This window comes from Manis javanica, chromosome X, assembly GCF_040802235.1.
Source record: "Manis javanica isolate MJ-LG chromosome X, MJ_LKY, whole genome shotgun sequence".
NCBI classification, from domain to species: Eukaryota; Metazoa; Chordata; class Mammalia; order Pholidota; family Manidae; genus Manis; species Manis javanica.
This window is the reverse complement of record NC_133174.1, coordinates 138,486,536-138,500,661: the sequence shown is the minus strand read 5'-3', so window position 1 is coordinate 138,500,661 and position 14,126 is coordinate 138,486,536. Positions and strand designations below refer to the sequence as shown.

At 42.6% G+C, this 14,126-nt stretch overlaps 1 protein-coding gene across 1 annotated transcript in view; it reads right to left on the bottom strand.

Annotated features, from left to right (window-relative positions):
- PASD1 (PAS domain containing repressor 1) overlaps positions 1 to 14,126 on the bottom strand; it is a 54,549-nt gene that overhangs the window by 21,462 nt on the left and 18,961 nt on the right. The window contains exons 6-9 of the mRNA XM_073227819.1: positions 11,075 to 11,198; positions 10,539 to 10,652; positions 7,084 to 7,214; positions 3,696 to 3,778 (exon numbers count right to left, since the gene is read on the bottom strand). Coding sequence (XP_073083920.1) covers positions 3,696 to 3,778; positions 7,084 to 7,214; positions 10,539 to 10,652; positions 11,075 to 11,198 — 452 coding nt within the window. The remainder of the gene's footprint in view (positions 1 to 3,695; positions 3,779 to 7,083; positions 7,215 to 10,538; positions 10,653 to 11,074; positions 11,199 to 14,126) is intronic.

The window sequence follows — 14,126 nt, the reverse complement described above, 5'->3', positions numbered from 1 at the left end:
GTACATCTTTGCAAAACCCGCTCACACCTTTGTACAGGGTACCTCTGCACTGCCACAAGCTGAAGAGGAGGGAGGCGGGCATGTTCCTCTTGGTGCAGCTACTGCCAGGTGGCGCGGCCTGGGACCCAATCCAGCCCTGGAGCAGAGTCCCTGAGGACCGCCAGCAAAGGTGGGAGCTGCAAAGACCCTTGAAAATGCTTGTCATTGGGTTTCCCAGTGTTGCCTACTACACCTTAGGGTGAAAGGGTGCCATCTTCCTGACAGGTAACTGGTGCACTCCCCTCCCCTACAATTTCTTCTCTTCCGTACGCTTAAGGTAAAACTAAGAAAAAAAGTTTTCTCTGAGTAACGTCCCCAATCATGTACTTCCTAAAGACTCTGAGTTTTCTCCTTGGAATCCCATGCCCACCACGGCTCCTGAAACTGCTGTGCTGGCAGGAACAGGCCCAGAAGAAGCTCGGCTCCAGATCCAACACTATTGCAAAACCTACTGTGTGCATTGGGGCACATCACGCTCCCCTTGCAGCTGCCCTTGCTCCTTTTACAACGGGCCTGACAGATGCTTTACAGATCTGTGAGTGACTCAGTCACTACCCACGAGGTCACTTCATGGAGGCACATGACACAGTGCATGTGTATTAAGATGATGCTATGACAGGAGTTCGAGCCTTACCTCTACATACAACTGGCCAAGGTGAAAGAGCAGCTTGAGCCCTGCTGACTCTAGCGGGGGTCACAAAGGCAAGGGCTGTGAAGAACTCAGCTTTTGGTCTGCCTTTCACCAACTCTCAAGAATGCCTTGCTTTCTATGTTCAATGGCCAAACAAGCAGGACCTTCCACTCCAGTGCATTTGTAGCTTTCATGGAAAACAACTCAGCCATTGAGCCCCTTTCCTAAAATGAAGGGTTCTTTAGCTTCATGTCTGAATCCTGCAAGAACAGGACACCCTTCGTGGAAACAGCCCCTTCCTTCTAAACACTTCAAACCTCCCTCCTGGTGTCTCTTTCACAAGCAAGGGCAGAACCTTCACACCTCTCAGCAGGATGTTTCTTTGTGTCGAAGAACATGCAGAATTACCAAGGAAAGGGCCAGAAGCATTCTGGGAACTCTAGGTCCCTATGACTTCTTTGGTGTCTGATTACTTTTGTAACCACCCCTCAGATGTGGAATGGGAGCTGGATTACCAATGCCCACTCAGGGTGCTTGGAAACCATGACCCTGACTTGCCACAGTCTCTTTTCCTTCTTTTTACTCAAAAATATCCTTAAGACATGGAATAAGTCTGTAACAAAATTGAGGCAACACTGGTTTGCCCTGATGTATAAGAAATGCCACATTATGTTTGAGAGGTCTCATGACACGGAATGGACTGCCATTTTGATAGGATCAGTCAGTCCCTGAGCAGATGTTCAGTTCTGCCTGCTCAGTGTCAGGCTCTATACTAGACAGGGATGAGGCTGATGGGTCCCTTACAGACCTCAAGGGAGTGGATGAGCCTGGTCCACCAACACCCCGTCACGTGGGAGCTGAGGGGGCGGAGCCTGAATGATGGGCATGGGGTGGGAGGGTGGGGAGGGATATGAGAGGGTCAGGGTGCTGGAACTAAACAGAATTTTCTCCATCAAATCCATCAGTTCTTTCCTGTGTGTCATTTTCCCATCTTACTGTCTACATGATAAATAATGCATTGCCTGATTTTTGAGGGAACTTGAGTAATATTCTCTGAAAGTAGAGAACATTTAAAACCATAGTGCCTTCATCTGCATTGGAGTGGTAATTTCTTACAGTGTTAGAAAGGTTATTATTTGAAGCCTAAAGAAGACACTTTTTTATATTCTAGGAAGATCAGTGGCATAGATGTACTAGGTGGTTCATTTCTGTGTCAGAGTATTTTTCATCCAATTAAACTCTGCTTAAAAATAAAATGCAAGTCTCCTCACTCTCTGAACTCTCACTATCTGAATATTTGCTGTAATGATCTGCTTACTCCATAATCATTACGCAAAACTACTAAGTCAATCTGTTTTACATTGCATGCAAGAACATGCTTAAGTTGTGTGCTTCTAGGAAAAGGGTGTGGTTTGCTGCTGTTGTATCTCAGACACCCTCCTGATAGAATAGTGTCTTGAGGTCATACTGCCTAAACACGTTGTTTTATAGCTATCCTCTTCCCTGCATTATTTAGTAAAAGGTCTTCTGATAAAGTAAGAAACTAATTGAGGAAATGGGCAAGCCTAAGAAGCCTAAACAGGCACACACATGACAAAATCAGTTGGAAGCGATGCCAAAGCACATTCAGAGAATTGAATGGCTGTTAGTCTTCAGCTTGGCCATGCACATGTCCCCAAGTCCTATGAGCCCCGTACAAATACAATGCTGAACACTTGCAAGAAGTTTAAGATTCTGCAAAACAACAACAACAAAATCTTGCTGTTGCGAGTGAGTGTGACCGTGGCACTGTGGAATGAGCAGACCAGTGACATGCACCCCACAATTACAAATGCTGTCGCACGTTAGCAAGAGCTGTGGGACACCAAGCAAAGGAAATGCAAAGAGACTGCCACTGGGGGTTCTGCTTTTCATCCCACTGCTCTGTGTGTGGCTTCAGCCAATGGTTCCCAGCCAAATACTTCTGAACTGTCCTGCCAGGAAGGGATGGTTCTCCCCTGTTCCTCAGATCCAGACATAGATGAACCTCAGACATTTCCTGTTTAACTCACTTCTTTACCACTTCTTCCTACCTTACCTCCTCCCACTACCAAATCATAACAGCGCCCACAGCCTCCAGCTCCCTCCCCTCACCACCAGGCCTCACACAAGCATGCCTTCAACCATAAGGAACCTCTCAAAACCTTCCCGTGTTTATTTGATTTTGCTAAGCATTATTTGCATGCAGTGCACATCTTTAATGTATTAGTTTGCCTTTGATTGACATGTACATGTACACTATGATGCAGAAGGAAAATGTAGTCCATTCTCAGTACTCTGCACTGTGCTGGGTCTAGTATTATGACTTCCTACATACAAACTCTTTATCTCCAGTAAAGAGTTCACCAAGTATGAAAGAACTAGATAGTACTTCAAATAATTTCCATTTTGCAGAAATCCTTGGTGCATTGTTAAATAGCAGTATAAAGGGGTTTTGGTGGTATTTGGCAAATTAGCATTTTCCTGTGGGTTAGGAATGCATTTCTATTTTTCCCACTCAAAATAATGGAACACTAGCTTCCATTCTCCAAACATTTAACACATTTTGAAGAACAGACTAGATTCACAAAAAGAGGGCCACCTGTATCACACAGTCACCACAGTGCACACTTGTTCTTCCACTATTGAAAAGTGTTTCAAGACAATGAAATAATCCAGGACTATTTTTAAATGTACTGTCTTAATTTGAAAGTCATTAAATGTGTGTGTCAGTTAAGTTTGCTCTATTTATTGCTTTTTTTAAAACAAAAAACCAATCACTTCTACCTATTTTCAGATAAAAAAATTCAAATTATACTAGTATTTTAGTAGTATATTAGTAGTGTTCCTGGGAAAGGGAATTCAAACTGGTAAATTGCTGTTCTGAATCCAGTTGTTTTTCATTTTGAAGGAGAAAAGTTTGCCTATGTTATTTCTCGTGTTGCAGCTCTGTTTAGTAACCATGCATTCTCAGTCTGCATTACCTAAGTCACCACTCCCCGCTCACCTGCTGTCCATAGATTGATGTTCCTCCTCTGTATCTTTTACCAGCAGAACATCTTCACTGGCTTCCTTTACAGTGAAAAGTTCCTGCAGAAAAACTGGCATTTTAGAGACTTAAAATGTACACATTTGCATAGCGCATAATAAATTTGGAGGCAATCTCATATCCAATGTCACAACTACTCTGCATATAAATGTATGAAAGACCCTCAATTGTATAGACACGAAAACTGAGGACCACAGAGACAAGGATTTGGTCCAAGACAGCTGGTAGATCCAGTACCAAGGCAGACCCTTTCCAAAGCCGAACTCCGAGCTCACTGCCCTGCTCACCGTGTACCCAGCCACTGGGAGAGACCTTCCCCAAAGCCCTCTGTTCTTACAAGGTTTATTCTCCATAATGACCACTAATATGGAACAAATATCCTAGAAACCCAGAGAAAAACTGGAATAGATCACAAATAGAGATCTTTGTGCCACAGGGGGGATTAGGGTTGGGGAGGGTGGTGTGCTACTGAGATTTTTTTTCTCTTTCTCAGAGGAGGAGGTAGATTTTGGGGGTGCTCCCCAAGATGGGATGGCTGCATCTCATGGCAGACATGAGAGCTCACACCCCAGAATGCTGCCAGCGAAGGATAATGAATGTGGTAAACAGACCAAGCAACTTCCTTCAATTGCTTTTCTCTCAACCGCTTTTCTCACCATCTTCAGTTTTTAAAAATGTTATTTATCACTCCTCTAAAGCTGAATGCACAGGATTCCTTCACAGTTTCTGAAAGGCGATTAAAGCCCACATTTTAAACCAGAGACAAAAGCAAAGCACGTCTTTTGGCCCTTCCGGACCCTAATGATAACAGTAAACAATGATCATGATGGATATAAGAACTCACACTGACTGAGGGCTTACTATATAGGAGGTGCTGTCTTGTTGATGCTTCACAACAACCCTACAAGGAGATACTATTATCACCCTTTGTAGAAAAAGAAACTGTGTCTAAAAGATCTAAGTAACTTGGATGAGGTCCTGAAGCTATTAATGAAAGGATGGAACCCAGATGATCTGGCTCCAGAGGCATCTCTCCTAAGGTGGTTGAATGTGTTATATGTCACAATGTCATCACAGTATCAGCATGGCTCCGGAACCCTGCCACATGCCCAGTCCACACAGTTCCAGTCTTGCTCAAGTCAGTTAGTGGCACTTCCATTCACTGAGCTTCCAGGCTTAAAAGCTGAGTTATCTGTAAGTCACTTCTCTCACTTCTCTCTCTTCTCCCACCTACTTGCAATGCATCAACAAGGACTTCGGGCTCTATCTCCAAAATATAACACAGCTCTGTACACCTGTCTCCATTCCTACCATGCAAACCCAAGCCCTATCATCTCCCACATTGCTCCTCTTTTTTTTTATTTTGGTATCATTAATATACAATCATATGAATAACATTGCAGTTATTAGATTCCCCCCATTACCAAGCCCCCCCCACATACCCCATTACAGTCACTGTCCATCAGCATAATAAGATGCTATAGAGTCACTACTTGTCTTCTCTGAGTTACACTGCCTACCCCATGTCTCCCCAACATTATGTGTGCTAATCGTAATGCCCCTTATTCCCCTTATCCCTCCCTTCCCACCCACCCTCCCCAGTCCCTTTCCCTTTGGCAACTGTTAGTCCATTCTTGGGTTCTGTGAGTCTGCTGCTGTTCTGTTCCTTCAGTTTTTGCTTTGTTTTTACACTCCACAATGAGTGAAATCATTTGATACTTGTCTTTCTCTGCCTGACTTATTTCACTGAGCTCCATATATGTTATTATGAGCTCCATATATAATACCCTCTAGCTCTATCCATGTTGTTGCAAATGGTAGGATTTGTTTTCTTCTTATGGCTGAATAATATTCCATTGTGTATATGTACCACCTCTTCTTTATCCACTCATCTACTGATGGACACTTAGGTTGTTTCCATGTCTTGGCTATTGTAAATAGTGCTGTGATAAACATAGGGGTGTATCTGTCTTTTTCAAACTGGGCTCCTGCATTCTTAGGGTAAATTCCTAGAAGTGGAATTCCTGGGTCAAATAGTATTTCTATTTTGAGCTTTTTGAGGAACCTCCATACTGCTTTCCACAATGGTTGAACTAATTTACACTCCCACCAGCAGTGTAGGAGGGTTCCCCTTTCTCCACAACCTCGCCAACATTTGTTGTTGTTTGTCTTTTGGATGGTAGCCATCCTTACTGGTGTGAGGTGATATCTCATTGTGGTTTTAATTTGCATTTCTCTGATAACAAGTGATGTGGAGCATCTTTTCATGTGCCTGTTGGCCACCTGAATTTCTTCTTTGGAGAACTGTCTGTCCACATCACTCCTCTTGCTCCATCTCCTCTCTCCTTGGTCCTCCTCTGCTCCATCCCCCTCAGCAGCCAGCCTGAGCCTTGATTTCATCGTCCTCCTGCTTTTTGCTGCACTGGGAGCAACACCCAAGTCCAGCAGCATGCCTCTCAGAGTTCTATGTGATCTGGTCCCTGCCTGACCCTTGTACCTTACTTTCTACTTCCTTCCATCTGGCACTTTATTCCAGCCACACTTTGTTCCCTGGGACTCTCCAAGCTATTTACAACCTTAGACTTCTATAGCTGCTGAGCCCCTACCTGCATTGCTTTCCTTCTTTACTGGGTTATCACTTTATCATCACTGGGGGGGGGAGGTCTCTGTTCAAAAGACAGGTCATCAGAGAGAAACCTTCCCTGATTGCTCTGAACTCCCTACCCCCGCCAGTCATTGGCACATGATTCTGTTTTATCATCTCCATAATACTTGTCACTATTACTTGTACATTATCTATTCCCCCTAATAATTCCCCACCACCTGGGACAGTGCTTGGCACATAGGAGATGCTTACTAAATCTGTTACTTAGTGAATAAATTCATTGAGCCTGAATCTGGCCAATAAATTCTGAAGATTGATTTTCTTTTTAGACACAGTATGTGTGGATGCCATATCAGGAGAATCCTAGGTGAGCCATGAGGGCTGGGGAAGCTGCCTCAGAACTCAGCTCACGACACAAGCCTTCTTGACCCACCTGCTAATACGGTCACTTCTCTGAATATGGCCAAGCCCCCATCTCCTACAGGCCTCTCTTTTGTTACATCAAAACCACTAGTAAATGACTGGGCATCTCTTTCCCATGTGGCCAGAGTGCCACCCAGAAGCTCACCTTCTGCAACACAGGGGCTGATCTTCCCTCATTTGAGGGTCTGAGCACAGCCCTGTGTACACACTGGGGGCTTTAGCAATGCTGTCCAGTCACTGAGGGACCAAAGGGGACCTGACCCTTCAAAGGACACCTGCATCAGCACAGGAGCAGAGGCACACCCACAGCATACTCACCCTCAGGGTCTCAGTCCTAAGGACGGAGATAAATCCCACGAGATAAAACCGATCCTCCAAGGGCAGATAAGTGGTGCACGACTGAGCCTTCTCACAGGTGGGGAAGAAGCTGCTGAGCAGCACCAGAGGTGCTAGGGTACACAGAGATACACGAGTGACAATCAGACAGGAGGGCAGGCCACCTACGCAGCAAGATGCCTCCCGCCCCCTAAGCGTACTGTTTGTCAGCCCGTCGACAGTCTTCAGAACTCTGAGGCACAATGTGTCCTATCTTCCCTTCATTCCAGCCACCCTTGTCGCCCTGGTCACCACCAAAATGTGAGGCAGACATTACTGAAAAATAATTGCTGTGACTTCGGGTGACTTTCAGTCTTGCATCTTATCCCACGGAGGGACAGGTCACTCTGCAAAAGAAACTGCGCCCCCGCTTTCATACGGAGCACATAGGTGTGAGATGCGGGTGTGTAATTTGTGTATGTATGTCATTTTTTTCTAAAAGGAATCTGGTGTTTAGTTTCCAAGACACATGATAAATCCATCAACCATTGTGTGAGCTCATTTTCACTATTTATTCATTAATTCATTCCTTTATTATATTTTTATGCCTCAGCCACAAAGAACTGAGTTATACTCTTAGTTGCCGGCATGTGATGAACACAGGTCAAGGCCCCGCTCTTGGTTTTCCTTTTGTTCTCTCTGCCCCTTCCCACCCACAGGCAGCCCACTGTCAGCCACCACCTTTAATGTATATTCTTATAAGAGATGGAGTCTGGTTTTATGTATGTATTTATAATTGGGAAAAGTGGCAGTGTGCCCTAGATCTTATTCTGTTTCTTACTCTTTTCAGCCAGTAATATGGTTTTAAGGTCTCATCATGTTACAGTATGTATATCTAGAGTTCATGGCTTTTTTGAACTATTACAAAGTTTTCAATGTTGTATATTTCTCAAATTTTACTTGTTCATTTCCCATATGATGAGCACCTAGGCTGTCTCCAGCTCCCTCCTGTCACAAACAACACTATGACATGTGTAGTACATGTCACCTTAGACACCGATCTCCCTACAGGTTAGCCTCTGCGGTATCTCTCCCCACCCCCCGGTGGTGGGCGTGCTCAGGCACAGGGCAGCACCCACAGCTGAAGGCCACTGTTGTTCAGAATGGTTTCACGAGTTTACATTCCTCTCAACATTTTTGTTTCCTCCATGCTCTCCAATATTTGGTGATATTCACACTTCTAATTGCTGCCATTCTGATGGGTGAACAGTACTATCTCATTGGTGTGTACATTTTTCATTCTTCCCTTATTAGTAAGCTTGAGTATCTTTTCCCATATTTGCTGGGCTACTTACCTCCGATTTAAACCGTAGATTTTCTTTTTGATTAAAATGTCATTGATATACAATCTTATGATGGTTTCACATAAGCAGCACAGTAGTGTCAATATTCACCCATATTATCAGGTCTGCACCCACCCCATCGCAGTCAGTGTCTATCAATGTAGTAAGATGCTACAGAGTCATTACTTGTCTTCTCCGTGCTGTACTGCCATCCTGTGATCTACCTATATTGTGATTGCAAATTATAATGCCCCCTAATCCCCTTCTCCCTCCCCCCCACCTACCCTCCTGAACCCCTCCCCTTTGGTAACCATTCACCCTTCTTGGTCTCTGTGAGTCTGCTGCTATTTTGTTCCTTCAGTTTTTCTTTGCTCTTATACTCCACAAATGAGTGAAGTCATTTGGTGCCTGTCTTTCTCTACCTGGCTTATCTCACTGAGCATAATACCCTCCAGCTCCATCCATGTTGTTGCAAATGGTAGGATTTGTTTTCTTCTTATGGCTGAATAGTATTCCATGGTGTATATGTACCACATTCAGGTACTGTATTCTTCAGCTCTGAGTGGCTCTTTTTCAGAATTTCTATCTCTTTTTGAAGTACTCCCTGAGACCTTGAATACTTTTCTGAAAATCCATGAGAATGTTTATGACTTTATTTTGAAACCTTTATCAAGAAGATTGGTGATTTCCGTTTCACTAAGCCCTCTTTCTGATGTTTTTTCTTGTAGTTTTGTTTGGACCAAATTCCTCTGCCTCTTCATTTTTGTGTGTGTTTCATATGGAATAATATCTTTGTGTAGGAGGGGCTCTCTAGTGCCAAGAAGCTCAGTTTCCTGTGTGGGAGCCCCAGCTGTTGGTGTGCAGTGGGTGTGGCACCTTTCTGTCTTGCTTGTAGTGGTCTGATTTCAGGTGAGCTGTGTGGGTCATCAGCTGATTGCATAAGCAGGGAGACCACTCGGGGTGTGCCACTGGAGCTGCCATGGGCAGAGCCGCCCTCCCTCCAGGACTGGTGCCTGTTCTCCACAAGTGGCTGGAATCTCAGCCTTTCCAAGTACTCCACCCACCTTTGCTCTCCAGCCCCACTAATCTCCAGAGTACCATGAAACATTGGTTTGTGTTCCAGGAGCAGATCTCCAGAGCCAGGTGATCAGCGGTCCTAGGCTTCTACTCTCTCCCTGCTCCACTTCTCTTCCTCCCACCTGTGGGTTGCGGTTGGGGGAGGGCTTGGTTCCTGCTGGATCTTGGCTTTTCCTCTTTACCCTTTTCTGTGACGTCTTCTCTTTTTCCCAGATGTAGGCAGAATGTTCTGCAGTCTTCAGGTAATTTTCAGGATTAGTTGTATTTGCTGTATTTTCATGTTTTATGTGATTTGGGGAGGAGGTTTCTGCATTGCTTCTTACACTGCCATCTTTTTCCCAGAATCCCCTGCCTAAGATGTCTTAATAGCCCCAGATCAGTGAATATGTTAATTTCTTGGCTTACACTTCCTTAAACCTTAAAAACTGTAAATTTGGACACCAAATCTACATGACACAGATCTGGGTTTTGAGTTCCAGTAAATGACATTTTTTTCCAATCGAATGCCAAGATAGATGGTGAACTTTTCTTTCAGGCCAGAGGCCAGATTTTGCCAATCATTTTAGGTCTCTAGGTTTTATGTGCTGGTCCTGGAATGGGCTTTAGAACTCCAGACCCCATTGAATGGAGCCTATGTATGATTTAAAATCCACATAAGCTACCACCTAGGCATCTTTTTGTCATTAGAGTCTGTACTTAAATTCTTTAATTTCTGGCACCCATGCACTTCCCTTTCTTTTAGGTTTGGCTACACATTCAAGTTATTTTGCTATTTTTCAACAATAATTTTCTTGTTTTTGTAGAAGGAAAGAGCCATCCATTTTAGCTCAGTCCACTATGTTGCCATATGGCACCACCTTGTAAACATCACTGTTAATTTTTTAAAAGAAGCCTCATTAACGTCTGTAACCAAACCATGTGTTCACAAGGATATCAAAAAGTTTGAGACTACTGACAGCAGAAGGACATTTATATTAGCAATGAAGGGTTGCATAACTCATGAATTTATCTAATCAAATTAAAAACTGAATTGCTTACCCTTAGAAATATCTTTAATGGTCAGGGTGAATTTCACATATTCATAAGTAAAGCTGCCGCTATAGTCAACATTTCCTCTTCTCAAATTACAGCAAAAATCAATATGTTTTCCCACTAAAAAAACAGATACAGAATGAGTTTATATTTATAATTATTGTACATTTGTACTTTACCATATTCTGCAGGATTATTTCATATGACTATCATTTTACTTAGAGTAGATTTTTAAAAATTATTATTTTCTTTCCATGAACATTAGCACTTGCATAGCTATCTATGCTGTAGCTGTAGAATGGGGTGCCAGCCAGAACATTATTCATGTAACACTAATGCAATTATAGAAAAGCTGAAATAATCAGTGTTCATGATAAAAAAAACAATGTTTAATGGAGAAGAGATTTTTAAACACTAGAAATATAACTTTTGAAATTATATTAAGTTAAATTAATATATGCTCAGCATCTATATTGGCTCTAATGTCATTACTTTCATTACTCTTTGGAGTGTTTCCTGTCTCATAAAATCTGAGAACTTACCATTTGACAAGAAACGATCTGTATCCGAGTCTGAAATAGGCTCTTTGAGGGCAATCTTTTTGTAGACTTCCTTTTTCTCTTGAAAAGGCAGAAGACTCAATAATGTTTTACCTATGATCTCATTCTTGAGAGGGAAAGAGAGATAATAGCTTTTGTTATATGTGCTACTACTGCTCACTTCCTCTAACTCCTCACCTCCGGTAAGCTTATCATCTGCCCCGCCTCAGTCATCTTGTGGTCATACCTGTTGTACCTCCCAAGATCCCAATTCACATCACCGCACTCCATGACCATCACCTCCCACCTTTCCAATGCACTCATGCAACTCACGCATTCATGCCTCACCTCTCCAACAATTATTCCACAGCCTGAGACCACCAGTCCATTCCTACCACATTTTCAGTGGGTATTATCTCCTTCAAATTGCCACATCCCTCTTACCCAGCTCAGATTCCATAGTTGATCATTATAATTGTTTCCATGTGCTCTTTCTCTCTCATATATTTGCCTGGGGAAGTCCCAATCCTGGTTAATTCCAACTCTATCTCCCCTATAGCCTTCACCTAAGCTACTGAATGTGTAAGGAAAGAAGCCCACAACCATGCTGTGTATTACTCAGAATGAGCACTAGCTCATTCTTCATTTCTCTCGACAGTTCGCTCTTACTCTTCAATGTGACTATTCTTGCCTTTTCCTCTTTTTTCAAATCTCTAACCCTCTCCCCACCCTCCATATATCTAGCTGGGGATCTCATGTCTTCTTTTAATTAAAAACAAAGAGGAAAAAAACATCAGTTTCTCCCCACCACCAACTCTACCAGCATATTTATTCCTGTGGCCAGAGACCTGCTTTCCCTCCTATTCCAATGAATAAGCTTCTACCTAAGTCTAGGGCACTGAACCTCATCTTCTCTTAACTATTCAAAGACATCATTCCACAGACTCTCCCCCTACCCCTCCATATCATCAAGTTTTCCTTCTCTGCTGGGTCTTTCCCATAGCATGCAAATGCTTTGGCAGAGATAATATAGTACCTATTATCTTAAAAACAATACAACACAAAAATCCAAAACCTTCCCTGACAATATATCTTCTTCTCCAGCTCTATGTATTTCTCTGGTCTACTTCAGAACAGAAATCCTTGAAAAGAACTCTACCTGCTATCTCTTATTTCTTTACCTTTCAGTCTCTCTTGAAAAAAAACACTAATTATATTTTTATACCAACCACCCCATTTTTGTCAAGATTGTCAATGATCTCGACACTGCCAAATTCAATTCTCAATTCTCAACCCTCATCTTATCTGACATGTCAACATTTGATGCACCTGATCCCTCTTCCTTCCTTGACACACTCTGCTTACTTGGCTTCCAGAACAACATACACATAGGGTTATCCTTCTGCTTTAAAGGCTACCCCTGCAGTTTTCATTGCTGGATCTTTCTCCTCTTCCTGACTACCTAGCATTGGAGTGCCCAGGACCTATTCACTGGACCGCTTCTCTTACTATCCTGTCTCCCTGGGTAGTCTCTTCAAGTCCGATCTCATTAAACATCACCTGTCTGTTAAAGACTCCCAACTTCCACCTACAGTTCAGACTTCTCCCTGAACTCTTACAGATAACTCAGCTTGGACATCTGATAGGATTTCAAGTGTAAGAAAGCCAAAACAGTGTACTTGATCTTTTTCCTCACAGAACATGTTCCTCTCTCAGACTTTCTCATTTCAATAATGGCACCATCATTTACCCACATGCTAGTCATTGGCTTGTGTTCTTTCTCTCAAACCCCAAACTCAGTCCATCAGCAAACGCTGGTGGTAATGCCTTCCACACACAAAATTGATCCACTTGTCATCTCTTGGTCTAAGCCATCATCTCTAGCTTGGAATACTGCAATAGCCTTAACTGGTCTCTGTGTGCATCTATTTTAGCCACACTCATGCTCCCACCCCATTCTCCACAGAGCAGCTAGAGTGATCCATTCAAACATCAGTCAGAGCAGCACTTCCCACTTGCTACCCAAGCCATTCCGAGTAAAAGCCAAGGTGCTCACAATGACCTTCATGGCTGTGTTCTGGTCCCTTGCTGCCTACTGGCCTTAGCGCCTTCCCCTGTGCCCCTAGCTCACTGCATTCCAGGGATACTAAACCCTTGCTCACATCCAAATGCACCAAGAAAACAGTCATGTTGGGCCCTTAAACATGCTCTTTAATCAACATGAAACACTCTTTCCCAGATATTTACGATGACTTTCTCCCTTCATTCAAGTCTCTACTCAAAAAATGTATTTTAAACAGCACTGATTCCCTAACATTCTCTTCCTGCTTTTTTTTATAACACTTATTACCTGACATGATAGTCACATTTGTCTTCATCAGTAAAATGTAAATTATGCTAGAACAGACACTGTGGCTGTCTTGTTCAAGGCTATATGCTCAACACCTAGAACATAGCTTGGCCTAGGTGAGCTCAATAAATATTAGTTGAATGAATGAATAATACTGTACCTTGTAGCTGAAATACGTGACACTTGGGTAGATTGAATATCAGACATTTAAGTTAAGTAATGAGGTTTTAATGTGATAGGAACAAAGTAACAAAGTATTCTTTGTAGCTGAATAATGGCTTTGGGTGATGAACCACAGATTCAAATGATTTTTTTAACTGATTAATATTAACAATTTACAGTCAAAATTCAGAAATATATTTTTATAGCACATTTCTAGAAGCCAACCTATGAGTTGGCTGATGCTCAAATAGGCAGATGGATCCTGTTTCAATCCAGAAAAAGCTTGGCTTGATTCAGGCCAGAAATATTACTTTAATTTAACAAAGCAAAACATTGTGAAATTAACAGGGAAAAAATTTTGGCAGTGAAAGTCACACAATAAGAAATTTGTTTCCCAAAAGAAATACAGATTAATTTTTCACTATACTTAGCCTTTTTCAATAAAAATAATTTTATTAGTTTAGTTTTAAACACATATTCAGTACCAAACCAAGTTGTCTCTGATCAGTAGAGACCACTCACTCATTCATTCATCTAACACCT